General features: G+C 44.8%; 1 protein-coding gene across 6 annotated transcripts in view; it reads left to right on the top strand.

Annotated features, from left to right (window-relative positions):
* Positions 1–27,808, top strand: part of Glt8d2 (glycosyltransferase 8 domain containing 2) — a 51,562-nt gene that overhangs the window by 18,011 nt on the left and 5,743 nt on the right. For 4 of the 6 annotated variants that reach the window (XM_008765297.4, XM_008765296.4, XM_008765298.4 and 1 more), the window contains exons 2-9: positions 853–896; positions 11,548–11,640; positions 18,531–18,702; positions 20,896–21,013; positions 22,524–22,608; positions 23,597–23,709; positions 25,045–25,211; positions 27,249–27,361. In XM_008765297.4, coding sequence (XP_008763519.1) covers positions 878–896; positions 11,548–11,640; positions 18,531–18,702; positions 20,896–21,013; positions 22,524–22,608; positions 23,597–23,709; positions 25,045–25,211; positions 27,249–27,361 — 880 coding nt within the window. In that variant the 5' untranslated portion in view covers positions 853–877. The remainder of the gene's footprint in view (positions 1–852; positions 897–11,547; positions 11,641–18,530; positions 18,703–20,895; positions 21,014–22,523; positions 22,609–23,596; positions 23,710–25,044; positions 25,212–27,248; positions 27,362–27,808) is intronic. The other 2 variants (XM_039080500.2, XM_063264593.1) reach the window with 1 other exon arrangement.

Genomic DNA, 27,808 nt, shown 5'->3' on the forward strand with positions numbered 1-27,808 from the left:
CACTTCTTTATTAAAGGAGACAAGCACAGGGTATGTATTATAGATCAAAGAAGCTTCCTGAAATGACATTTTTATATAGCCCCATTATCTCTACTAGCCAAGAAAGATAATGGTCTCCTTTTGGAAAGGGATTGAAACAAACAAATAAACAAGCAAACAAACAACTGAAGTGCAATGATCATCTATGTGGACTCATTTGTTCAGCCAGAATAATCGCTCTTAAAGTAGGCTGTACATGTGTGATGTTATCTCAATTGTGAACTGAATGCAATACAGAATCTCGTGGGAAATGGGCCAATGGGTATCTGGATTACATCAACAGTGGTGGACAGACCTGCTCTCCTGGGGTGGTCCCATTTCCTAGGCTAGGATCTTGGGCTGTACGGAGAAGGCAAGCTACATAAGAATTCCTCACTCTCTGCTTCCCGATTGTGGATGCGATGTGACATCTGCTTCAAGCTCTGGCTACCTTGACTTCCTTGCCGTGATGGACTAGAACCTTGAACTGTGAGCCAAAGGAAATCCTTTCTCTCTTAAGTTGCTTTTGTTGGGGTATCCTTCTGTAGCAAGAAGACAACCTTTAAGAAATATTTATTTTCGGGGGTTGGGGATTTAGCTCAGTGGTAGAGCGCTTGCCTAGGAAGCGCAAGGCCCTGGGTTCGGTCCCCAGCTCCGAAAAAAAAGAACAAAAAAAAAAAAAAAAGAAATATTTATTTTCTTACCGAAATTCAAGATCCAGAACAGTAATGGATGATACACACTTTACAATGTATCAGAATATATCAGAGGAGATGCAGTTCTTCATGCTTGGTGTCTGATTTTTTTAATGATATTTTACTCTTCAATCCATAGGTCCCCGTTATCCAGGTGGATACACATGGCTCTTCTACGCAAAAGTAAGCATTGAACTTCAGAATAACTGTGAAGAAAGATGTTTTGATGATGCACGCCGTGTGTGTGTGTGTATGTGTGTGTGTGTGTGTGTATGAGTGTGTATGTGAGCATGTAGGTATGTGTATGTGTGTGTGAGTGTGTATGTGTGTATGTGTGTGTGATGGTTTGTATATGCTTGGCTCTCGGTGTGACCCTGTTGGAGTAGGTGTGTCACTGTGGGTGTGGGCTATAAGACCCTTATCCTAGCTGCCTGGAAGTGAGTCTTCACTAGCAGCCTTCAGATGAAGATGTAGAACTCTCAGCTCCTCCTGCACCAGGCCTGCCTGGATGCTGCCATGTCCCTGCCTTGATGGTAATGGACTGAACCTCTGAACCTGGAAGCCAGCCCCTAACTGTAAATGTTGTCTATATAAGAGTTGCCTTGGTCATGGTGTCTGTTCACAGCAGTAAAACCCTAACTAAGACAGTGTGTGAGTGTGTATGTGTGTGTATGAATGTATGTATGTATGTATGTATGTATGTATGTGTGAATGTGTGTGTGAGAGTGTGTATGTATGTGTGTGAGAGTAAGTATGTGAGTGAGTATGTATGTGTATGCATGTGTGTAAGTGTGTATGTATGTATGTGTGAATGTTTATGTATGTGTATAGGTATGTGTGAGTGTATATGTATATGAGTATGTATATGTGTGTCTGTGTGTATGTGTATGTGTGAATATTTATGTATGTGTGTAGGTGTATATATGTGTATGCATGTGTATGCGTGTGTATATATGTGAGTGTGTGTGTGTGTGTGTGTGTGTGCTTTTCGTAGATCATTTTCCAAGTGATCATTCATCACTTAAGGATGATTCCTGTGGGATTTTGCTGAGGTTTTCTTTAGAAATGGACTTAACATTTTGGTGGTAAATTCATTTCATATATTTTCATGGATCATATTTTTTATAATGCCTGTGATTACCATAATTTTCTCACTCTAAATAAGTATTTGCATTCACGCCTAAGCGTTTGTAAAGGTCTATTTTTATTATTTATTTGTTGGTTGGTTGGTTGGTTGGTTGGTTGGTTGGTTGGTTTTGGTTGTTTGAGCCAAGGTTTCTCTGTGTAGCTCTGGCTGTCCTGGAACTTGCTCTGTAGACCAGGCTAGGCTGGTCTTGAATTCAGATCTGCCTTCCTCTGCCTCCTGAGTGCTGGGATTAAAGGTGTGCACCACACTGCCTGGCCTTCGAGTGTCCATTCTTGCTCTTAAAGGGTCAGGTCGATGGTTGGGGATTTAGCTCAGTGGTAGAGCGCTTGCCTAGCAAGTGCAAGGCCCTGGGTTCGGTCCCCAGCTCTGAAAAAAAGAAGAAAAAAAGGGGGTCAGGTCGAATCTTCATGCCTTTTAAACACCTATATTCTCCCCTGACTTTAGACAAGGACATTAGTAATTTAAAGAAAACCACAGTTACCCGAACTGTTATGACCACTCTTAGATTGCCTGATGGATTTCAATGAAAATGAGAGACAACCAATTAAATTGGAACTTCATATAAATGAGGAATTTTTTTTCTTTTTTCTTTTTTCTTTTTTTTTTTTTTTTTTTTTTTTTTTTTTTTTTTTTTTTGGAGCTGGGGACCGAACCCAGGGCCTTGCGCTTGTTAGGCAAGCGCTCTACCACTGAGCCAAATCCCCAACCCCGAGGAATTATTTTTATTGTACGTTGCAAATATTGCAGGGAACATACTTAACCTAAGAATTCTTTTATTCCTGGCAGCTTTTTGTCAGTGGTAACAGCTACAATTGGAAGGGTCAGGCATCGGGCCATCTCTCTCAACATGGTGGCAGGTGAATAGTTAACAGGTCTCCTGAGGCCTATGGAACCTTTTACTTCTTCCTGGTCTGTAGCCGCTCTCTATGCCTGAATCTTTCCAAAAGGGGCGGGAAGGAGAGCTGGAAACCGCACCTCATCGAGACCGAACCTCGGAGGTTCAGAACCTAAGACTCTCTAGGTCAATTTTTTTTTAAATAAATATGAACTCAAAAGCCCGAGAGTCGAAAAATAAACTACCGCAAAGCCAATAATTATCTTTAGAGAAATAGTTTAAATTTTTATTATTTTTATTTGTATCAGAGAAGACCACAGAGGCTTCGGGAAGTTAGGTAACCGGTCTGTTTGCAGAGCTGGGAACTGGTGAGAATGAGGTTTGAACGTGACCTCATATCCCGTCTCCTTCCCTTCCCCACGAGACTTACAATGTAGCTCAGGCTGGCTTGAACCACACTTCACACTCATGCTTACCCTATGGCAAAGTCACATCTCCCCAGTTTCCCCCCATTTGTGTGCTTTCTGTGTTACATATTACCGCAAAGGTCTTCTTTCCCGTGTGCTTAATGTTCGCAAGCATGTTTCATAACAGGAAGTTTCTATGCTTTCTGTAAATGGGAACGTATCTACCCCCTGCCACGGAAAGAAGATGGTGTGTAAAATACATTCCGTGAGGAGAACGTTGAGTTTTGAGCAGCTTGTGTTGCATGCCTGCAAGGCTGAGATCAGAGACAGGCTTTTTCACACTTCATGGCTGAACTCCGTGAAAACGAATGCCCCCAATCATTTTACCAACAACCAGGAATGTGTGTTCCATGCTTAAACAGTGCTACCCTGCATCATCCCAAGAGCAAGCATCATAAAAGTGTGGAACGGAGACCCCGTGGGAAAGAGACCTCACCGCCTGGTCAGGTGGGCACTCCTGAGGCTGCAGAGCGGAAGAGACCACCAACACTGCTCACCCCTGCCCACATCCCTGGCCCAAGAGGAAACTGTATAAGGCCTCTGGGCTCCCGTGGGGGAGGGCCCAGGAGCGGCAGGACCCCTGCCTGAGACACCGCCAGAACCTGAAGGAAACAGACCGGATAAACAGTTCTCTGCACCCAAATCCCGTGGGAGGGAGAGCTAAACCTTCAGAGAGGCAGACAAGCCTGGGAAACCAGAAGAGACTGCTCTCTGTACATACATCTCGGACGCCAGAGGAAAACACCAAAGGCCATCTGGAACCCTGGTGCACTGAAGCTCCCGGAAGGGGCGGCACAGGTCTTCCTGGTTGCTGCCGCCGCAGAGAGCCCGTGGGCAGCACCCCGCGAGCAAACTTGAGCCTCGGGACCACAGGTAAGACCAACTTGTATGCTGCAAGTGACCTGCCTGGTGAACTCAAGACACAGGCCCACAGGAACAGCTGAAGACCTGTACAGAGGAAAAACTACACTCACGAAAGCAGAACACTCTGTCCCTATAACTGGCTGAAAGAAAACAGTAAAACAGGTCTACAGCACTCCTGACACACAGGCTTATAGGACAGTCTAGCCACTGTCAGAAATAGCAGAACAAAGTAACACTAGAGATAATCTGATGGCGAGAGGCAAGCGCAGGAACCAAGCAACAGAAACCAAGACTACATGGCATCATCGGAGCCCAATTCTCCCACCAAAACAAACATGGAATGTCCAAACACACCAGAAAAGCAAGATCTAGTTTCAAAATCATATTTGATCATGATGCTGGAGGACTTCAAGAAAGACGTGAAGAACTTCCTTAGAGAACAAGTAGAAGCCTACAGAGAGGAATCGCAAAAATGCCTGAAAGAATTCCAGGAAAACATAAATAAACAAGTAGAAGCCCATAGAGAGGAGACACAAAAATCCCTGAAAGAATATCAGGAAATCATAAATAAACAAGTAGAAGCCCATAGAGAGGAGACACAAAAATCCCTGAAAGAATATCAGGAAATCATAAATAAACAAGTAGAAGCCCATAGAGAGGAGTCACAAAAATCCCTGAAAGAATTCCAGGAAAACACAATCAAACAGTTGAAGGAATTAAAAATGGAAATAGAAGCAATCAAGAAAGAACACATGGAAACAACCCTGGATATAGAAAACCAAAAGAAGAGACAAGGAGCTGTAGATACAAGCTTCACCAACAGAATACAAGGGATGGAAGAGAGAATCTCAGGAGCAGAAGATTCCATAGAAATCATTGACTCAACTGTCAAAGATAATGTAAAGCGGAAAAAGCTACTGGTCCAAAACATACAGGAAATCCAGGACTCAATGAGAAGATCAAACCTAAGGATAATAGGTATAGAAGAGAGTGAAGACTCCCAGCTCAAAGGACCAGTAAATATCTTCAACAAAATCATAGAAGAAAACTTCCCTAACCTAAAAAAAGAGATACCCATAGGCATACAAGAAGCCTACAGAACTCCAAATAGATTGGACCAGAAAAGAAACACCTCCCGTCACATAATTGTCAAAACACCAAACGCACAAAATAAAGAAAGAATATTAAAAGCAGTAAGGGAAAAAGGTCAAGTAACATATAAAGGCAGACCTATCAGAATCACACCAGACTTCTCGCCAGAAACTATGAAGGCCAGAAGATCCTGGACTGATGTCATACAGACCCTAAGAGAACACAAATGCCAGCCCAGGTTACTGTATCCTGCAAAACTCTCAATTAACATAGATGGAGAAACCAAGATATTCCATGACAAAACCAAATTTACACAATATCTTTCTACAAATCCAGCACTACAAAGGATAATAAATGGTAAAGCCCAACATAAGGAGGCAAGCTATACCCTAGAAGAAGCAAGAAACTAATCGTCTTGGCAACAAAACAAAGAGAATGAAAGCACACAAACATAACCTCACATCCAAATATGAATATAACGGGAAGCAATAATCACTATTCCTTAATATCTCTCAACATCAATGGCCTCAACTCCCCAATAAAAAGACATAGATTAACAAACTGGATAAGCAACGAGGACCCTGCATTCTGCTGCCTACAGGAAACACACCTCAGAGACAAAGATAGACACTACCTCAGAGTGAAAGGCTGGAAAACAATTTTCCAAGCAAATGGTCAGAAGAAGCAAGCTGGAGTAGCCATTCTAATATCAAATAAAATCAATTTTCAACTAAAAGTCATCAAAAAAGATAAGGAAGGACACTTCATATTCATCAAAGGAAAAATCCACCAAGATGAACTCTCAATCCTAAATATCTATGCCCCAAATACAAGGGCACCTACATATGTAAAAGAAACCTTACTAAAGCTCAAAACACACATTGCACCTCACACAATAATAGTAGGAGATTTCAACACCCCACTCTCATCAATGGACAGATCATGGAAACAGAAATTAAACAGAGATGTAGACAGACTAAGAGAAGTCATGAGCCAAATGGACTTAACGGATATTTATAGAACATTCTATCCTAAAGCAAAAGGATATACCTTCTTCTTAGCTCCTCATGGTACTTTCTCCAAAATTGACCATATAATTGGTCAAAAAACGGGCCTCAACAGGTACAGAAAGATAGAAATAATCCCATGCGTGCTATCGGACCACCACGGCCTAAAACTGGTCTTCAATAACAATAAGGGAAGAATGCCCACATATACGTGGAAATTGAACAATGCTCTACTCAATGATAACCTGGTCAAGGAAGAAATAAAGAAAGAAATTAAAGACTTTTTAGAATTTAATGAAAATGAAGGTACAACATACCCAAACTTATGGGACACAATGAAAGCTGTGCTAAGAGGAAAACTCATAGCGCTGAGTGCCTGCAGAAAGAAACAGGAAAGAGCATATGTCAGCAGCTTGACAGCACACCTAAAAGCTCTAGAACAAAAAGAAGCAAATACACCCAGGAGGAGTAGAAGGCAGGAAATAATCAAACTCAGAGTGGAAATCAACCAAGTAGAAACAAAAAGGACCATAGAAAGAATCAACAGAACCAAAAGGTGGTTCTTTGAGAAAATCAACAAGATAGATAAACCCTTAGCCAGACTAACGAGAGGACACAGAGAGTGCGTCCAAATTAACAAAATCAGAAATGAAAAGGGAGACATAACAACAGATTCAGAGGAAATTCAAAAAATCATCAGATCTTACTATAAAAACCTATATTCAACAAAACTTGAAAATCTTCAGGAAATGGACAATGTCCTAGACAGATACCAGGTACCGAAGTTAAATCAGGAACAGATAAACCAGTTAAACAACCCCATAACTCCTAAGGAAATAGAAGCAGTCATTAAAGGTCTCCCAACCAAAAAGAGCCCAGGTCCAGACGGGTTTAGTGCAGAATTCTATCAAACCTTCATAGAAGACCTCATACCAATATTATCCAAACTTTTCCACAAAATTGAAACAGATGGATCACTACCGAACTCCTTCTATGAAGCCACAATTACTCTTATACCTAAACCACACAAAGACCCAACAAAGTAAGAGAACTTCAGGCCAATTTCCCTTATGAATATCGATGCAAAAATACTCAACAAAATTCTGGCAAACCGAATCCAAGAGCACATCAAAACAATCATCCACCATGACCAAGTAGGCTTCATCCCAGGCATGCAGGGATGGTTTAATATACGGAAAACCATCGACGTGATCCATTATATAAACAAACTGAAAGAACAAAACCACATGATCATTTCATTAGATGCTGAGAAAGCATTTGACAAAATTCAACACCCCTTCATGATAAAAGTCCTGGAAAGAATAGGAATTCAAGGCCCATACCTGAACATAGTAAAAGCCATATACAGCAAACCAGTTGCTAACATTAAACTAAATGGAGAGAAACTTGAAGCAATCCCACTAAAATCAGGGACTAGACAAGGCTGCCCACTCTCTCCCTACTTATTCAATATAGTTCTTGAAGTTCTAGCCAGAGCAATCAGACAACAAAAGGGGGTCAAGGGGATACAGATTGGAAAAGAAGAAGTCAAAATATCACTATTTGCAGACGACATGATAGTATATTTAAGTGATCCCAAAAGTTCCACCAGAGAACTACTAAAGCTGATAAACAACTTCAGCAAAGTGGCTGGGTATAAAATTAACTCAAATAAATCAGTTGCCTTCCTCTATACAAAAGAGAAACAAGCCGAGAAAGAAATTAGGGAAACGACACCCTTCATAATAGACCCAAATAATATAAAGTACCTCGGAGTGACTTTAACAAAGCAAGTAAAAGATCTGTACAATAAGAACTTCAAGACACTGAAGAAGGAAATTGAAGAAGACCTCAGAAGATGGAAAGATCTCCCATGCTCATGGATTGGCAGGATTAATATAGTAAAAATGGCCATTTTACCAAAAGCAATCTACAGATTCAATGCAATCCCCATCAAAATACCAATCCAATTCTTCAAAGAGTTAGACAGAACAATTTGCAAATTCATCTGGAATAACAAAAAGCCCAGGATAGCTAAAGCTATCCTCAACAATAAAAGGACTTCAGGGGGAATCACTATCCCTGAACTCAAGCAGTATTACAGAGCAATAGTGATAAAAACTGCATGGTATTGGTACAGAGACAGACAGATAGACCAATGGAATAGAATTGAAGACCCAGAAATGAACCCACACACCTATGGTCACTTGATTTTTGACAAAGGAGCCAAAACCATCAAATGGAAAAAAGATAGCATTTTCAGCAAATGGTGCTGGTTCAACTGGAGGTCAACATGTAGAAGAATGCAGATCGATCCATGCTTATCACCCTGTACAAAGCTTAAGTCCAAGTGGATCAAGGACCTCCACATCAAAGCAGACACACTCAAACTAATAGAAGAAAAACTAGGGAAGCATCTGGAACACATGGGCACTGGAAAAAATTTCCTAAACAAAACACCAATGGCTTACGCTCTAAGATCAAGAATCGACAAATGGGATCTCATAAAACTGCAAAACTTCTGTAAGGCAAAGGACACTGTGGTTAGGACAAAACGGCAACCAACAGATTGGGAAAAGATCTTTACCAATCCTACAATAGATAGAGGCCTTATATCCAAAATATACAAAAAACTCAAGAAGTTAGACTGCAGAGAAACAAATAACCCTATTAAAAAATGGAGTTCAGAGCTAAACAAAGAATTCACAGCTGAGGAATGCCGAATGGCTGAGAAACACCTAAAGAAATGTTCAACATCTTTAGTCATAAGGGAAATGCAAATCAAAACAACCCTGAGATTTCACCTCACACCAGTGAGAATGGCTAAGATCAAAAACTCAGGGGACGGTTGGGGATTTAGCTCAGTGGTAGAGCGCTTGCCTAGGAAGCACAAGGCCCTGGGTTCGGTCCCCAGCTCCGAAAAAAAAAAAAAGAACCAAAAAAAAAAAAAAAAAAGAAAATGCATCACTTACATTTTAGGGGCTGGGGATTTAGCTCAGTGGTAGAGTGCTTACCTAGGAAGCACAAGGCCCTGGGTTCGGTCCCCAGCTCCGAAAAAAAGAACCAAAAAAAAAAAAAAAAAAAAGAAAATGCATCACTTACATTTTAGGGGCTGGGGATTTAGCTCAGTGGTAGAGTGCTTACCTAGGAAGCACAAGGCCCTGGGTTCGGTCCCCAGCTCCGAAAAAAAGAACCAAAAAAAAAAAAAAAAAAAAACTCAGGGGACAACAGATGCTGGCGAGGATGTGGAGAAAGAGGAACACTCCTCCATTGTTGGTGGGATTGCATACTGGTACAACCATTCTGGAAATCAGTCTGGAGGATCCTCAGAAAACTGGACATTGAACTGCCTGAGGATCCAGCTATACCTCTCTTGGGCATATACCCAAAAGATGCCCCAACATATAAAAAAGACACGTGCTCCACTATGTTCATTGCAGCCTTATTTATAATAGCCAGAAGCTGGAAAGAACCCAGATGCCCTTCAACAGAGGAATGGATACAGAAAATGTGGTACATCTACACAATGGAATATTACTCAGCTATCAAAAACAACGACTTTATGAAATTCGTAGGCAAATGGTTGGAACTGGAAAATATCATCCTGAGTGAGCTAACCCAATCACAGAAAGACATACATGGTATGCACTCATTGATAAGTGGCTATTAGCCCAAATGCTTGAATTACCCTAGATGCCTAGAACAAATGAAACTCAAGACGGATGATCAAAATGTGAATGCTTCACCCCTTCTTTAAAAGGGGAACAAGAATACCCTTGGCAGGGAAGAGAGAGGCAAAGATTAAAACAGAGACTGAAGGAACACCCATTCAGAGCCTGCCCCACATGTGGCCCATTCATATACAGCCACCCAATTAGACAAGATGGATGAAGCAAAGAAGTGCAGACCGACAGGAGCCGGATGTAGATCGCTCCTAAGAGACACAGCCAGAATACAGCAAATACAGAGGCGAATGCCAGCAGCAAACCACTGAACTGAGAATAGGACCCCCGTTGAAGGAATCAGAGAAAGAACTGGAAGAGCTTGAAGGGGCTCGAGACCCCATATGTACAACAATGCCAAACAACCAGAGCTTCCAGGGACTAAGCCACTACCTAAAGACTATACATGGACTGACCCTGGACTCTGACCTCATAGGTAGCAATGAATATCCTAGTAAGATCACCAGTGGAAGGGGAAGCCCTGGGTCCTGCTAAGACTGAACCCCCAGTGAACTAGATTGTTGGGGGGAGGGCAACAAGGGGGGGATTGGGAGGGGATCACCCATAAAAAAGGGGAGGGGGGAGGGGAATGATTGCCCAGAAACCGGGAAAGGGAATAACACTCGAAATGTATATAAGAAATACTCAAGTTAATAATAATTAAAAAAAAAGAAATGATAATAAAAAAAAAAGTGTGGAACGGAGGGAGGCCGAGAACTGGAAGCATTATGACCCTTACCTGGACCCAGGATTCTGGGCACATCCTCCTGGCATTTGAATTAACTGAGACCCAGCTGTGTCTACAGTAGCTCACAGAGGGTATTCTAGAAATGATGCTGTTTAAAAGATAGATTCAGTCCTTCTTAAAAGGGGGAACAAAAATATCCATAGGAGGGCAAAGGGAGGCAAAGTTTAGAACAGAGACTGAAGGAACGGCCATTCAGAGCCTGCCCCACATGTGGCCCAAATATATACAGCCACCAAGACTAGATAAGATTGATAAAGCTAAGAAGTGCAGGTTGACAGGAACCAGATATAGATCTCTCCTGAGAGACACAGCCAGAGCATGTCAAATACAGAGGTCAATGCCAGCAGAAAAACATTGAGCTGAGAATGGGATTCCCTTTGGAGGAATTAGAGAAAGGGTTGAACGAGCTGAAGGAGCTTGAGCTCCCAGGGACTAAACCACTACCCAAAGAGTATACATGGACAGACCCATGGCTCCAACTGCATAGATAGCAGAGGATGGCCTTGTTGGACACCAATGGAAAGAGAAGCCCTTGGTCCTGCCAAGGTTGGACCCCCAGTATAGGGGAATGTCTCGGGGATAAGGGGAGGTGGATGGGAAGGGGAACACTCTTAGAGAAGGGGAGGGGGAGGGGTTAGGGGGCTTATGGACAGGAAACTAGGAAAGAGAATAACATTTGATATGTAAATAAGAAATACCCAATTTAGAAAAAAAATAGATGAACTCTTCATGCCAGTCAGCCCCCCAGGGAGACTGAGTTTGAGGCCTCTGCCATCAGACTGCCTTAGGTTTAGCTCTGGATCCTCCTCACGCTCTGAGGAGCCTGACCACAGTGCACCGGGTCAGTGCTTTACTACAGACTGCCCCATGTCCTCTGTAAGGCTGCCCACGCTACCACTGGGATTTCCCCCCTGTGCTTTGAGAGTTTGACACACTTCCCTCTTCGTTTCAGTTAATCAAGTGCTGCTGTTTCTTCTGGTCCTGACGCTCTGTGGGATTCTGTACAAGAAAGTTCGTAAGGGAGCTGTACTTAAGAATGAAGCAGGTGAGCAAGCACGGAGTCTGTCAAGACAGGACCCTAAGAAGGTGGCTGAGTGGCGAATGACAGTGTGGTTAACTCCTAAGAGTCAGCATGCAGAATATCTTCCCTAAGGCTGCAGCTGGGTTATGCTACGTAATGATTGGTAATGTTCAAACCATAGCACATGTAAAAGTCACGTAGAGGGCCTGTTAGAACACACCTGGGCTAAGTGTGTTACACACACTTGTGATCCCAGCACCTGGAGGTTGAGGTAGGAAGATTGTGAGTTTGAGGTTAGCCTGGGCTACATAGTGAGTTGGAGGCCTTTTCCTTAATCTTTAAATTAAATTTAATTTTTTGGAAAGAATACATTACGTATCCCAAGCTGGCCTCAGACTTTTCTCTAAGCATGGCCCTGAACTCCTGATCCTTCTGCCTCTGTCTCCCAAGACTAGGCTTACAAGTTTGTGCACAAAAGTCTGGTTCACATTTCTGTTTTTAAAGTCAATACCAGGCTAGACGCGTGGCTCAGTGGTTAACTAGCTACTCTTCCGAAGGACCTGGGTTCAATTCCCAGCACCCAAAAGGCAGCTCGCAACTGTCTGTAAATTCAGTTTCAGGGAATCCAACATCCTCACACAAACATACATGTGGGCAAAACACCAATGCACATAAAATAAAAACAAATCATTAAAGCCAAATATGTAGAATACTTAGAAACACTAGTGAGGCAAAACTGTCTCTGTTCCTACAAAGGCAGTATTTGTATCTAGTTATGTGTTAAATTACATGTACACCATTTAAAGTAATTGAAAATGTGTATCTTGTGATCAAGAGTGTCTGGAGGGGGCTGGAGAGATGGCTCAGTGGTTAAGAACACTGACTGCTCTTCCAGAGGTCCTGAGCGCACAACCATCTGTAGTGGGATCCAATGCCCTCTTCTGGTGTGTCCATGTCTGAAGATAGTGTGCTCACATACATAAAGTAAATGAATCTTTTTAAAAAAGTGTCTGAAGTCTGAAAAGAAAGTGGTTTTCACACCATAACATACATGTAGTTGCTTTTCCAGGGTGTCAGACACAGTAGTCCAGACTAGAGATAACGCACAAGTCCGTCAGTGGCGAAAGGAACGTATGCCCATCCCATCCGGTATTGCTCATTAGTGAAAGAGCAACACATTTTTAATAAAACTAAAACACCGGTGACCTCAGAAACATTGCATCAATTCAAAGGAGCCAGACCAAGACGGCAGAGTGCATGATTTTGCTTATAACCACTTTCTCTCGGCTGGAGAGCGGGCTCAGGGGTCACGAGTGCTTGCTGTTCTTCCAGAGAACCCGAGTTCAGTTCCTGGCATCCATTCACATCTGCCTGTGACTCCAGCCCCAGGGGATCCAGTATCCTCTTCGCTCTCTACAGGTCCCCACACTGATGTGCACACATTTAAAACAAAACAGATCTTCAAAAATAAAATAGATGAGGGGGGCTGGAGAGATGGCTCAGCAGTTTAGAGCACTTGTTGCTCTTGCAGAGGATCTGGGTTTGATTCCCAGCAACCACATGATGGCAACTCCAGTTCCAAGGACTTCAACTCTTCTTTCCTCCTCCCCCTCTTCCTCCTCCTCCTCCCCCTCTTCCTCCTCCTCCTCTTCCTCCTCCCCCCTCTTCCTCCTCCCCCTCCCCCTCTTCCTCCTCCTCCTCTTCCTCCTCCTCTTCCCCCTCTTCCTCCTCCTCTTCTTCCTCCTCCCCCCTCTTCCTCCTCCTCCTCCCCCTCTTCTTCCTCCTCCTCCCCCTTCCTCCTCCTCTTCCTCTTCTTCCTCCTCCTCTTCCTTCTCCTCCTCTTCCTTCCCTCCCCCTCCTCCTCCCCCTCCTCCTCCTCCTCCTCCCCCTCTTTCTTCTCCCCCTCTTCCTCCTCCTCTTTCCCCTCTTCCTCCTCCTCCTCTTCCTCCTCCCCCCTCTTCCTCCTCCTCTTCCCCCTCTTCCTCCTTCTCCCCCTCTTCCTCTTCCCCCTCTTCTTCCTCCTCCTCTTCCTTCTCCTCCTCTTCCTCATCCTCCCCCTTCCTCCTCCTCTTCCCCCTCTTCCTCCTCCTCCTCTTCCTTCTTCTCCCCTTCTTCCTGTTCTTTCTCCTCCTCCTTCTTCTTTTTGTTTTTTCGAGACAGGGTTTCTCTGTGTAATAGCCCTGGCTTTCCTAGATTCATTTTATAGACCAGGCTGGACTCAGACCCTACCTGTGCCACCACCACTTGGTCTAACACACTTTCTTTTGAACTCCATGGAACCAGGCACACCCAGGATGCATTGGCACACACACACACACACACACACACACACACACACCACACATACTCATAAAGAAACCTAAATTTAAAAAATAAATAGGGGCTGGGGATTTAGCTCAGTGGTAGAGCGCTTACCTAGGAAGCGCAAGGCCCTGGGTTCGGTCCCCAGCTCCGAAAAAAAAAAAGAAAAAAAAAAAAGAACCAAAAAAATAAAAAATAAATAAACTTCTAGCAAAGGCAGCTAGAAGGCCGGTGTGGAGGTGAGTGGCTGTGTGGAGCAGGAAGTAAGTGGACTGACTATAAAAAGCTCAAGGGGACTTTCATGGAGACAGAAGTCTTCTATAATTGGATAGTGGTACTTGTTTACAGCTTAACTTATTTGATAAAACACATTGTACTTCACATGTGTAAGAGCAAGAAGTGTGCTTTGCCTTCCTAGGGCTAGGAATTCATTCTCTCACAGTTCCGGAAGCGGTAAAGCCAAGGCCAAGGCCAAGTTAGTTGGCTTCTCCTCTGACCTCTCTCTCTCTTTGGCTAATGTGTGGCACTCCTAGTGTATTCATGTGGCTCTGTACATGTCCTTGGTGTCTCTTCCCCCGCCCCTTTATTATGGCATTAATCCTTTGGGCTTAGGGCCCTACCTACAGCCTTAAAAAAAAATTCCCCCTTTAGAAGTCTCATCTTCAAATACAGCCACATCTAGAGTCACTGGGGCTCAGGACTTGAACATGAAATTTGGAGTGGAGCACAAATTAGTTTATCATCTCAAACTTTTGAGAGGTTAAAGGAAGGGAAGGAAGAGAAATAGAGAAGATGGTGTCAGTTGCTGTGAAGAGACACATGACCACAGCAGCCTCTGTAAAAGAGAGAGTATTTAACTGGGGCTTGCTAGCAGTTCCCAATGTTTGGTTGACTAACATCATGGTGGAAAGCATAGGGGTACACAGGAAGGCATGGTGCTGGAGAAGTAGCTGAGAGTTCTACACCCAAATCCGCAGACAGCAGGAAGAGAGAGACCCTGGGCGGGGCTGAGGCTTTTAAACCTCAAAGCCCACTCCCAGTGACACACGTCCTCCAACAAGGCCACACCCCCTAATTCTTCTCAAGTAGTGCCACTCCCTGCGACTAAGCACTCAAGTATATGAGCCTGTGGAGGTCATTCCTAGTCAAGTCCCCACAGATGGGTAGGAGGAAGCCCTGGGTTTTCCTTCAGTGTGTTCATGAGCCAGCGCACTCATTTAGCCCATCCCAATGGGCAGACCTCACAACAGCTGTTAAAACAACTGTAGGGGATGCGTGTCCCACCTGATCAATTAGCTGTGTGTAACGACAAAGCATCTGGATGGTGCGAATGGATCCAAATCCCACGTTGTTATCCCACCCAGTGTTCAAATAAAAAAACAGTTGTAATGTTGAAGAACCGTTAAAAAAGAATACAGTGTTGAGAAGGAGAGATTCCTATGCGTGCTAGGAGAAACAAAGTTGCTGAAAAGTATGATTGACTTTTGGGTTTTTTTTTCTTTTTCTTTTTCTTTTTTTTCCCCCGGAGCTGGGGACTGAACTCAGGGCCTTGAGCTTGCTAGGCAAGTGCTCTACCACTGAGCTAAATCCCCAACCCAACTTTTGGTTTTAAAATCATCTATATCTGGGGGCTAGAGAGACGGTTCGATGGGTCTTAGTCTCTGTTCTATTGCTGTAAAGAGACACCACGACCAAAGCAACCTCTAAGAAGAATCATTTAATTGAGGATCTGTTTACCGTTTCAGAGGGTTGGTCCATGATCATCATGGTGGGCAGCAGGCAGCTTGGCACAAGCTGGAGCGGAGTGCTTACGTTTTATTCACCAAGTGGAGGCAGAGAGAGACTGTGCCTGGTGGAGCCATGGTGCCCTTGAGCTTTTGAATCCTCAAAACCTAACCCCGGTGACACACCCCCTCCAACAAGGCTGCACCGTTTAATCCTTCCTAAACAGTCTGCCAACTGGAAACCAAACGTTCAAATATAGGAGCCTGTGGGGCCATCCTCCTTCAAGCCACGACACTCTGCAAGCGTGAGAAGTTAACTTGTAATTCCCATCTAAAAAGCCAGGCGTGGCTCTGGGCAGAGACAGGTGGTTCTCAAGAGCTCTCTGCCCAACCAGCTTAGCCAAAATGGCAAGCGTTCAGTTCAGTGAGAGACCCTGCTTCAAAGCAGTAACTTGGAGAGCTGTAGAGGAAGACACTGGACGTCCTGCTTTGGCCTGTGCATGCATGTAGGAATACATAAAGTCCCATGGTCACACACACAAATCCAATAAGCGTGTGTCCCTTAGAACTCACGACAAAGGTATGCTTAAGAGCACAGCGCCGTCGGAGTGGGAGTGAAGCTTACCGGATCCTTTTCTGTTTTGGCTGGACGTTTTCCCTGAAATCTATATTAATTTTTATTATTTAAGCATCATTCATTCTAGCCAGACATAGAGGTGTGAACTTTTAATCCTGGCACTCAGGAGTCAGAGTGACGGATTTCTGCTCCAGGCTTTACCCTATGCCTTCCCACTCTTCTATTTCCGGTCACAACCGGGAGGACTCTGGGCTCTAGGGCCACTCGTGGCTCAGCTCAGTTCTTCACAGCAGATTTTCACCACGGGGCTTCCAGGGAGCCAGGCTCGGAGGAGTGACAAGCTCACGGTCTCATGGAGAACCAGGCACAAAAAATAGGCTCTACAATTGCAGAAATAGATCCCTATAGATGATGAGGGCATCTATTCCCGTGCCGTTTTTTTTTTTTTTTTTTTTTTTTTTTTCTTTTTTTCAGAGCTGGGGACCGAACCCAGGGTCTTGCGCTTCCTAGGCAAGCGCTCTACCACTGAGCTAAATCCCCAACCTCTCCTGTGCCGGTTCTTAAGACAGAAGCAGAGGACAGAGACAGTACGCTGCTGCTGCTGCTGCTGCTGCTGCTGCTGCTGCTGCTGCTGCTGCTGCTGCTGCTGCTGCTGCTGCCGGGTTTTGCCCTCACGGCACTCCCATCTATAGCAAAGGACAAATGAACAGTGTGGCTGACGAATCCAGCCACGGCAGGCACCCAGGACCCTGTACGTGTTGGGAAGTGGTCGTAGACTTCCTGCACCGTGGATATCAGTATGGATAGGTGAGAGTTAACCACGAAGAGCAGAGAGTGATCCAGACAACAGGAGCAGCGTGTGTAAAGACTGATAAGAGAGCATGCGCCGCCGCCTGCCTGGTGTCGAGGAAATCACGAGGAGTTTGGTATTGGCGAAGAACTGCCGGTGGTGATTCGGCACAGCCAAGCCTGCGTGTCAGTTAGATCACCTCACGTGGCTGCGTGGAGACAGCTTGCCCCTAAAGAAACAATCCGTAAACAAGTCTGGTGTTTTTTGTTTTTTGTTTTTTTTTCTTTTCTTTTTTTTTTTTTTCGGAGCTGGGGACCGAACCCAGGGCCTTGCGCTTGCTAGGCAAGCGCTCTACCACTGAGCTAAATCCCCAACCCCACAAGTCTGGTTTTGTTTTGCTTTTTAAAACTGCAGGCAGTGAGCCAAAGGACTTGGAAAGTGAGGGCCAGACGATCAGAGACTCAAGGCTGGCCTGGGCTACATGAGATGCTAGACCCAAAACATTAGTTTCTTTATAAAAATATAATTCATGGTTACTTAGTAAATTTGAAAAAAATTTAGAAAAACAAACAAATTAAAATCACTTATATTTTCATACATAGACACAGATACTTGTGACTATGTATGTGTCACATTGGGATCAAAGACCAGAAAGCATTTATTTGTTTGTTTGTTTATTCTGCAGAGCCTTGCTATGCAGCCCTGGCTGGCTTGGAACTCATTTACACAGCCCAAGCTGGCCTCAAACTCCAGAGGTCTACCTACTTCTGCCTCCATGTGCACCAACACATCCAGCTAAGAATTTTATATAATTCCCCTTCAAGGTACATCATGAGAGTCTCTCAAGTAGGGAACTAGCTCATGAAAAAAGATTTTCTAGTAGGAGAAAGGGAAGTGAGTGGGGAAAAAAAACGTATAAAAAGAAACAGAGAGGGGTTGGGGATTTAGCTCAGTGGTAGAGCGATTACCTAGGAAGCGCAAGGCCCTGGGTTCGGTCCCCAGCTCCGAAAAAAAAAAAAAAAAAAAAAAGAAGAAGAAGGAGGAAAGAAAAAAAGAGTCCCGAAATAATAGGGACGCAGACATTCACCCTGTCTTCACATGAAAGTCTGACATATGGATTCCACAGTCTTTCAGATCAAAGTCCCGCACGTGCTCCGGTTCTGAGGCCCTAGGTAGCATCAATCTAAAAATGCTCTCTGCCTCTTAGCTTCATGTCAACATTCCAGCGGAGGGAGGAAGATGAAGAGGAAGGCATTTAGCATTAGTCTGGCTTGCAGATTCTATAGATGCACACATTGCTTAAAACAACCTTCCATTTGTCCAACTCGATCATGATTTTTGAAGCAAGGGAATCTGGGAAAAAAATAGCCATAGGCCACCTGAAATCTTCACACCCATCTCCAAGGGATGGAGGAGAGACTGGTGTGAGGGACCAGTCTTCCCCTGCACCGTGGACTAGGAGTTAGAGACTGCTCTCCCGTGAAGTTCCTGTGCTCTGAGTCATTGATTTTGGTTTTTCCAGATGATGATTCTGAGTCACCCGAGGACGTGGAAGAGGAGATTCCAGTGGTGATCTGTGCAGCTGCGGGGAGAATGGGCGCAGCCATGGCGGCCATTAATAGCATCTACAGCAACACTGATGCCAACATTGTGTTTTATGTAGTTGGACTACGGAACACTCTGTCTCGAATACGGTAGTCTGTACAATGCGTTTTCTGAATGTTCTATTGTCTTCTAACCTTTTTTTCTTTAGATAGCCATCTCTTCTTTCTTTCCTTCTTTCTTTCTTTCTTCCCTTCTTTCTTTCTCCTCTTCCTCTTCCTCCTCCTTATTCTCTCTTCTTCCTTCTCTCCTTTCTTGTTGTTATTCTTCTTGTTCTTCTTGTTCCTCCTCCTCCTCCTACTCCTCTTCTTCCTCTATTTTCTTTCGTTTTTTAAAAAATTATTTTATGTATGTGAGTACACTGTCACTGTCTTTAGACTCATCAGAAGAGGGCATCAGATCCCATTACGGATGCTTGTGAGCCACCATGTGGTTGCTGGGAATTGAACTCAGGACCTCTGGGAGAGCAGTCGGTTATCTCTCTAGCATACCCTCCCCCCTCTATTTTCTTAATGGATTATTATTCCTTAAGCATCCTCACTCAGTGTATTTTTCGGGAACGATGCTAGAGACTTAATCTATGTTTCACACGCTCCACCACTGAGCCATACATTACCTGTGATTTTTTTTTCTTTTCTTTTTTTCGGAGCTGGGGACCGAACCCAGGGCCTTGCGCTTACTAGGCAAGCGCTCTACCACTGAGCCAAATCCCCAACCCGACCTGTGATGTTTGAACTACAAACTTACAGTAATAAAAGTTTATAGATTGTATTATGATTTTGAGCTTGTTTTTCCTATAACATGCCATAATAAAAAAATGAATTGGAGTTAGAGTGAGAAGAAAACAACAGAACCATCAAAACTGAAATGTGTTTTTGAAATGCAGGAGAACTGTATGATCTTGGGCTGGACGGGGCCTCCCTGAGCCCAGGAATTAGGAAACAAAAAGAACTGACAGACTCGTGTGTGTAACACGAGACCTTCCGGATAATGAAGAACAGTGGATGGGATTAGTTCTAAAATGGATTAATAATAATCTATCAATAATTAATTAATAAGAAGGATGGTGTATAATGAAGAACTGTTGCAAACATGTTTTAAAATGTAAGCCTAGTGGGAAAATGAATAGAAAACATGAACAGACACTAAGGCCCAGGACTCCATTCACAGCTTTGTAAAACAGCATCTCTCAAGAGCCTGCCCCTGAAGGGTTGCAAATCAGAGACCAGACTAGGCTGCATGGTGAGACCTTATTCCAAATAAACAAACTAGTCAAATAACCAACCAACCAGTTAACCAACCAACTAACCAACCAATTAACTAACCAACCAACTAACCAACCAACCAATTAACTAACCAATCAACTAACCAACCAATTAACTAACCAACCAACTAACCAACCAACCAACCAATTAACCAACCAACCAACTAACCAACCAATTAACTAACCAACTAGCCAAAAGAACATAGATCACACAATGCATAGCGATACAGTCAACACAGTGGGCCATCTATAGTTGATCTGTCTTCCCCCAAGGTTTAAATATTCTGAAACCTGTTCTCACTGAGGCAGAACATAAAAGCAGAAGGCTTGAACCCACCGTTCGTGTCTGTAGATCGCCGCATGCAAACATACTTCTGTGGCAACCACCACATTCCCGCCACCAGTGGCAAGAGCTCTGCCACCCACCTACCTACCCCTAGCCCTTTCCTGCCAATCTGCAGCCAACTGCGAATGTTGCCATCTGTGGCCTGGGTGGCCGCCAACTTTGTTTCTCTACAAGGAATGTCATAATGAATCAGAAGAAAGATAGACATCCTGTGAGACTGAGCGCTGAAGGGGGGAGGGGGGTGGAGGGGGAGTGAGAGACAGAGGGGGAGGGAACAGGGCGGCTGTCAGAGACTCAGCACTAACCCGTCACAGCATTTCAGCAGTAGCATGCGACAGTTGGTCTGGCAACTGCAGATGCTGCTTGACGAGGAAGGACCCCATCTTGTTGCTCTAGTGTCCTGAGAGGGATTTTGGATGTGGGGCTATACTCGGTTATTACTACCCTGTTCATTTCCTTTGCAGATGAGTCATGAGATTGGGGAGGGGGTAGGGATGCTGGAAGTGAGGCCAGAGGGTGAAGCAATCAGAAGGAGTTTTAGCATAAAAATGATACCCACATACACTTAAGTGTAACCTTCTAAAGCCAGAGCAGATTATCCCCGAGAACATACGCAGATTCAATCGAGGAAAGATTCGAACTGTGTACTTGAGGTTTTCTGTTTTCTCTCTTTAGACAATGGATCGAACATTCTAAACTGAAAGAAATAAACTTCAAGATTGTGGAGTTCAATCCTATAGTCCTCAAGGGGAAGATCAGACCAGACTCGTCGAGGCCTGAACTGCTCCAGCCCGTTAGTATGCAAGCCATGCGCATAGTAGGGACTCGGGGACAGTCCTGCATCCACACTGTCTGTAGCGCCCCACCCATCTGATGCGCACGTAGGATATTTCAGTCCCGTGTGTGCTGGATCTCTACGGAGCTCTGCTTATTTTTAACTTAGCAGCCACCTGCTCCAGGAAGGATCTAAGATGGTTTACATAAGCATAATGAAGCTAACTGGAAAGAAATGAGCCATAAAAAGGGAGACAACGTATGTGTGTGGGTGGAGGGCTACGGTGGGGGTTGGAGGTGGGCGGGGTAGTGAGGTCAGCAAAATCGCAAAAATCACAACATATTTTAGGAGAAACCAGTCCTTTTCCTAGGGCTGAGGGTCATTTTTCTTGCAAGAGGGCCCACACAGAGTCCATCTCCTTTATGAGGAACAGTTGCGTGTGTGTATGTGTGTGTGTGTGTGTATGTGTGTGTATGTGTGTGTATGTGTGTGTATGTGTGTGTATGTGTGTGTATGTGTGTGTATGTGTGTGTATGTGTGTGTATGTGTGTATGTGTGTATGTATGTGTGTGTATGTGTGTATGTGTGTGCGTATGTATGTCTGTGTGTATGTGTGTATATGTATGTATGTGTGTGTATGTGTGTGTATGTTTGTGTATGTGTGTATGTGTGTATGTCTGTGTGTATGTGTGTGTATATGTATGTATGTGTGTGTGTATGTGTGTGTGTGTGTGTGTGTGTGTGTGTATGCTACATGCTTACGTGTCAGTGAGCCCAAGCAAGCCTTTCTTCAGCGTCTTCCTCACCCCTCCTTCCAGTCCCAACTTGTCTTCCCCAGCACTGGGGTTTTGGACAAGTGTGCTTCACTCATCTTTTCGTGTGGGTTCTGGGGATTTGAACTCAGGTCCTCGTGTTGACCCGCTGAATCATCTTTCGAGTCCAAGAGCAGTTAGTTCCTGATGGCAATTTTGTAGAGACTGGCCACCTGCTATATGCAGTTTATGTAAACCTTTCCTTTCTAGTTAGCTTCTAAAGCCTCTCTCTGGGACACGACCCTTCCCTAATCCCAGACACTGACTGTCAGTTGCTTATGGTAACTGAACGTCACTAAGGAAACCCCACAAACTAGTGTTTCTCTCTGACTGTTTTCTGGAGCAAGAAGTTAAGACTGGGCTTGTTGCTGGGGTGTGAGTGTGTGTGTGTGTATGTGTGAATATTAAAGCTAATCACTTGAGTGGAAGGTAGAGAAAACAGGAAGTCCGTACCCTAAAAGACCGACTAGGGAGTTTTGGGGGCTCTCACTGAAGCCATCCCTGAATGGGAAGTGGGCACTGCTTCAGTTAGCCGGGTTCTGGGTGAAGGAGAGCTTCTCTGGGCCAGCCCGGTCTCATACCCAGAGCCCAGAGGATCAGGTGCTAAGAAGCCTGATTCATTTCATCCCACCCAGGCACGGTCAAAGCTAACTTGCAAGTGCCATACGACCTCCAGCCACGTGCCTTTTCCTACCACTGTTTCTCTGTCTTCACAGCTGAACTTTGTTAGGTTTTATCTCCCTCTGCTTGTCCATCAGCATGAGAAAGTCATCTATTTGGACGATGATGTCATCGTACAAGGTATGCTCACTGACTGCCAAGAACCCTGGAAGGGCTCAGCTGCCAAATAGAACGACTCGTCCTTTCTCTTCGTTTCCCACGTATCTAGCTGCCTAGTGACTTCAAATGCCTTATAAAGTGAATACAGGGGTTGGGGATTTGGCTCAGTGGTAGAGTGCTTGCCTAGCAAGCGCAAGGCCCTGGGTTCGGTCCCCAGCTCCGAAAAAAAAATAAAGTGAATACAGCATTGTAAAACTAAGTGTATTTTGAGGCCGGGCAGTGGTGGCGCACCCCTTTAATCCCAGCACTTGGGAAGTGGAGGCAGGTGGATCTTTGAGTTCGAGGCCAGCCTGGTCTACAGAGGGAGTTCCAGGACAAGTAGGGCTACATAGAGAAACCTTGTCTCAACATCAAAGACCAAAACAAACAAACAAAACAGAAACTGGGCACACTTTGAAAGCAGGGTTTGATACTTTTCCGGATAATCTAGTGACTTCCGGGGGCCCCTCTCTGATTGCCAAGTCTGCAGTAATTTCCTTCGTGGCATCTCTGCATTCCTAACACATGCTGAGGTAAGGTATGCTGAGAGCACTTGGCTGTGCATGTGGACACATGTCGTGTTCTGTCCCACATGCAAATAACATAAGCATTCAGAGACTACACAGCAGCACACCTGATCACACCCATCTGAAATGTCAGGTGGCTCCCTCGATAGGCATGAGCTGCTTTTTTGGTTTTTGTTTTGAGGCAACGTTTCTCCCTGTAGCCCGGAATGGAACTCACTCTGCAGACCAGGCTGGCCTCGAACTCACAGATTTGTCTGCCTCCCGAGTGCTGGGATTAAAGCCATGTGCCACCACAGCCCCTGGGTATGAAGCGTTCTTACACTGCAGCACCGTGGGAAAATAGGAACCTTGTACCCTTTGCCCTACTGAAGTTAGGAGCTAAGCTGAGGTTCTATCTAGTCCTGAGATTCTTGTGTTCTATTTGCTGATCCTTCCAAACGCAGGTGACATCCAGGAACTGTACGACACCACCTTGGCTCTGGGCCATGCAGCGGCCTTCTCAGATGACTGTGATTTGCCCTCTGCTCAAGACATCCACCGCCTTGTGGGGCTACAGGTAGGCAGGCCATCGTAGAATCCTACCTTTATCCTTCTTGTCTGTCCCTGACTGTCCAAATTATCACAATGCACCCATCCACAGCCAATGGGGATGGGGATGGAATGGGGTTCCACTTTTCCCACCCACTCAGGCCAATTTCTGTAACCCCGGGGAGTCTCATTTTTCTAATCTGGAGCATGGCACGGATGCTGTCTACTCTCTTGTGTCCGTGAGGTGCAGTGGGATGCTGCGAAGTGTCCAGTGGATAGAGAATGCTCTAAAATGAATAGCTGTGGCATAGCATTACTACAGACTGGAGTGGTTTGGTTCCCAGGACATAGAGACTCACGTCTTTATGTAACTCCAGTTCCAGAGGGCCCAATGCCCTCTTCTGGTCTCCTTGAGCACTAGGCATACACCTGGTATATACATACATACATACATACATACATACATACATACATACATACATGCATACACACACATGCAGACAAAACACTCATGCATGTAAGATAAAAATGAAACTGTAAAAAAAAATGAAATTGTTTTAAAGGGCAGGAACAGGGAGACCACACTGGGTGCTTTATTTCAAAGCTGGGACAAACTGGATTTATCCACAGATTTGGATGAGGAGGAGCTAAGGATGGCCCAATGATCGCTTAAATAACAAGGATACAGATACTCTCTCCTGAGGCAGGAATGGCAGGGAGCCAGCTTTAAGACAGGACTCCATACACTCTGCCTGTTGGAACTGCGTAAGCATCAAGAAGGCAACACCAACGGAAGGCCAGAGAGGCCAGAGCCGTCAGACAGGTGGAATTTAGAGCCCTGAGGCAACAGGCTGTGGGCGGAGTCAGACAAGCAGGTGGTGGGACTTCGAGCAGAGGCTGGAAAGGAGGTAAAGCCAGCAATGGAGAGTGAGATAGCCCAGTGCGTAAAGGCATTTGTTCTGGAAGCCTGACCTGAACCCAAGGTACACCAGCTTTCTAAGTTGTCCTTTGACCTCTACACATGCATTGCGGTATCCATACGTGTGTGTGTGTGTGTGCATACACAGAGACCCACACGGACACACAGAGACAGACACGTGCACACACACTTTTAAACAAATGCTGGGCCTTTAATCCCAGCACTAGAAAGGTGGCGGCAGATCTCTATAAATTGGAGGCCAGCCTGGTCTACACAGTGAGTTCCAGGATGACCAGAGCTACAAAGTGGAGACCCTGTTCACACAACAAAACCCACCAGAGGAAAGCAGAAAGCTGTCAGTGGGGCGGAAGGAATAGTGCACAACAGCTTCAAGAACGTAAACCATTTTCCCTAAACAGAAGACTCCGCCCTGCTCTCTTGCAGAACACATACATGGGCTATCTTGACTACCGAAAGAAGAGCATAAAGGAGCTTGGCATCAGCCCCAGCACCTGCTCGTTCAACCCTGGTGTCATTGTCGCCAACATGACCGAATGGAAACACCAGCGCATCACCAAACAGCTGGAAAAATGGATGCAAAAGAACGTCGAGTACGTGAGGGCTTCTCTGCCACCATTGCTCCCAGCCGGGAACAAATGGCTTGAGTGATCTTTTCCATAGCTCAGGAATTAAAACAAAATGAGACATCTAAGGTCAGATTATCACAGAACCTGTCAACCAAAAAAAAAAAAAAAAAGGAGCATGGGGATGGGGGCAGAAATCTGAGAAATCGAGACGAGGAATCTGTCCCTTTCTTCTTCCTGATGAGTTGCTTAATAATGTGACTTGAGTCTTTTCCACTAAAAAACCCTCATTTATCTTAGTTGAATTTCTTTTACAGGACCGCTGTTTCTGTGAGGACAGGGTCTCACTGTGTAGCCCTAACCTGCGGGCCTGGAACTCACTAGGAAACCAGGCTGGCTTTTGCCTCTGATGTGCTGGGATCCGAGATGTGTACCTCCACACCTGGCCACAGACCTACTTTGAAGGCTAATTTCACAGAGCCAGAATTTAAAAAAAAAATACTTTAACGTGATTCTGTGTGTGTGTGCGTGCGTGTGTGTGTTTGCACATGTGTGTATGGGTGTGTGCACAGGTATGTGTGTGGATAACTTCAGGCTTCATTTTTCGCAGTGCAGCTCAGCTCCTTTTGAGACAGGATGGCTTGCTGGCTGGGAGCTCAGCAATTAGGCTAGGCAGCTGGCCATCCTCCTGCCTCCACCTTTCTAGTGCAGGGCTACCAAGCAGGGGGTTTCCACACGGTTCTAGGGCTAGAGGCAAGCACTTTACTGACTGAGTTTTCTCCCCAGCTCTTGCATTAAAAGTGACTTCCAATTTAAAATTTTGGAGTTTTAATGATCAGATTTTAAAAGTAGAGCAAAAAAAAAAAAATTACTAACACAACCATTACCACGTCACTGTCTTTCCTAGTAGTCTTTATTATTTTTATATTTATAATATTTATAGTATCTAAAATATTTATATTAAGTTTAAACATATCTTATAATTTTAAAAATTGTTCATTCTATTTCTTCCATTTAAAAAAGTGAATTCTATGCGTACGGTGTTCTGCTTCCTCCATGTGTGCCTGTGCACCACATGTTTGCCTCTGCCTGGTACCCTCGGAGGCCAAAAAAGGGTGTGGATCCCTAGGAACCTGGAGTCATAAATGGTTGAGTCAGCATCTGGATGCTGGGGTCCCCTGTAGGAGCGCCAGTGCTCTTAACCATCCCTGCAGCCCCTTCATCCACGTATCTTAGCACCATTATAACACTGAGCTTGCATGCGACTATAAATAATACAGGATCAGAATTCGATCTTCCGTGCCCACCATAAAAAACCGCGACAGGATATGCACAAGTATTGACCTTGGGAATCTATCTAGGTGGCATACACAAGAGTGTGATGTGACCTTAGGTGACATACTTGGGAGACAGTGGCTCTGGACCATGTACTGTGTTTCTCCGTGTCCATGAGAGATGTGTGTGATTGTGCATGCCTACGGTCCTAGCACACGGCAGTGAGGACCCTAGGCTTGGCTCAAGGTTTTCCTCAGCTGTACTGGGACTTCAAGACCATTCTGATCTACTCGAGACCCTGTTTCTAACAATGAAAAAACCCCCATTAAAGGGTTGGGGATTTAGCTCAGCGGTAGAGCGCTTGCCTAGGAAGCGCAAGGCCCTGGGTTCGGTCCCCAGCTCCGGAAAAAAGAACCAAAAAAAAAAAAAAAAAAAAAAAAACCCGATTATAAAATAAAAGTTGGGGGCTGGAGGGATGGCTCAGTGGTTAAGAGCACCGACTGCTCTTCCAGAGATCCTGAGTTCAATTCCCAGCAACCACATGGTGGCTCACAACCATCTGTAATGAGATTCGATGCCTTCTTCCGGTGTGTCTGAAGACAAGGACAGTGTACACATATACATAAAATAAATAAATTTAAAAAAAATAAATAAAATAAAATAAAAGTTGGGGGAAAGTAGAAAAACCTTGTAACTTTTCTTCTGAAGGACCGACCACATTAGCATCTGTCTACTTCGTGTTTGTGAGGCTCCAGACCAAATGTTGTTTTTTTTTATCCCATTTCTTAGGGAAAACCTCTACAGCAGCTCCCTGGGCGGAGGCGTGGCGACCTCCCCCATGCTGATTGTGTTTCACGGAAAGTATTCCACCATCAACCCACTGTGGCACATAAGGCACCTCGGTAAGTCTTCCAGGAAGCAGGGGGAGTGAACTTTTTACCCAGTGTGCACCACCACACTAGCACCTATAGCCCAGGGCTTCAAGCCTCAGGGGTGACCTCGGCCACCTCTCCTCTTTAACCCTCAGGCTGAGGATCTGCAAATGCAGATGGTATCATCTTCAGTTGCCAGAGGGGTGTATTCTAGGATTCAAGAAAAGGCTTCCGACTAGGGCTGGAAAGACAGATCCACACTAAGAGCGAGGGCTGTTCTTTGAGAAGACCCAGGTTCAATTCCCAGTACCCACATGGCAGCTCTCAACTGTGATTCCAGTTCCAGGGGATCTGACCCTCTCACACAATGCACCGAAGATAAAAATAAATTTACAAACAATTTAAAGAAAAGCTGATGGAGTGGTGCTTAGCATAGAAGTTCCACTTTGTGAAGGACCCGTGCAGAGAGCCTACTGA

This window comes from Rattus norvegicus, chromosome 7, assembly GCF_036323735.1.
Source record: "Rattus norvegicus strain BN/NHsdMcwi chromosome 7, GRCr8, whole genome shotgun sequence".
NCBI classification, from domain to species: domain Eukaryota; kingdom Metazoa; phylum Chordata; class Mammalia; order Rodentia; family Muridae; genus Rattus; species Rattus norvegicus.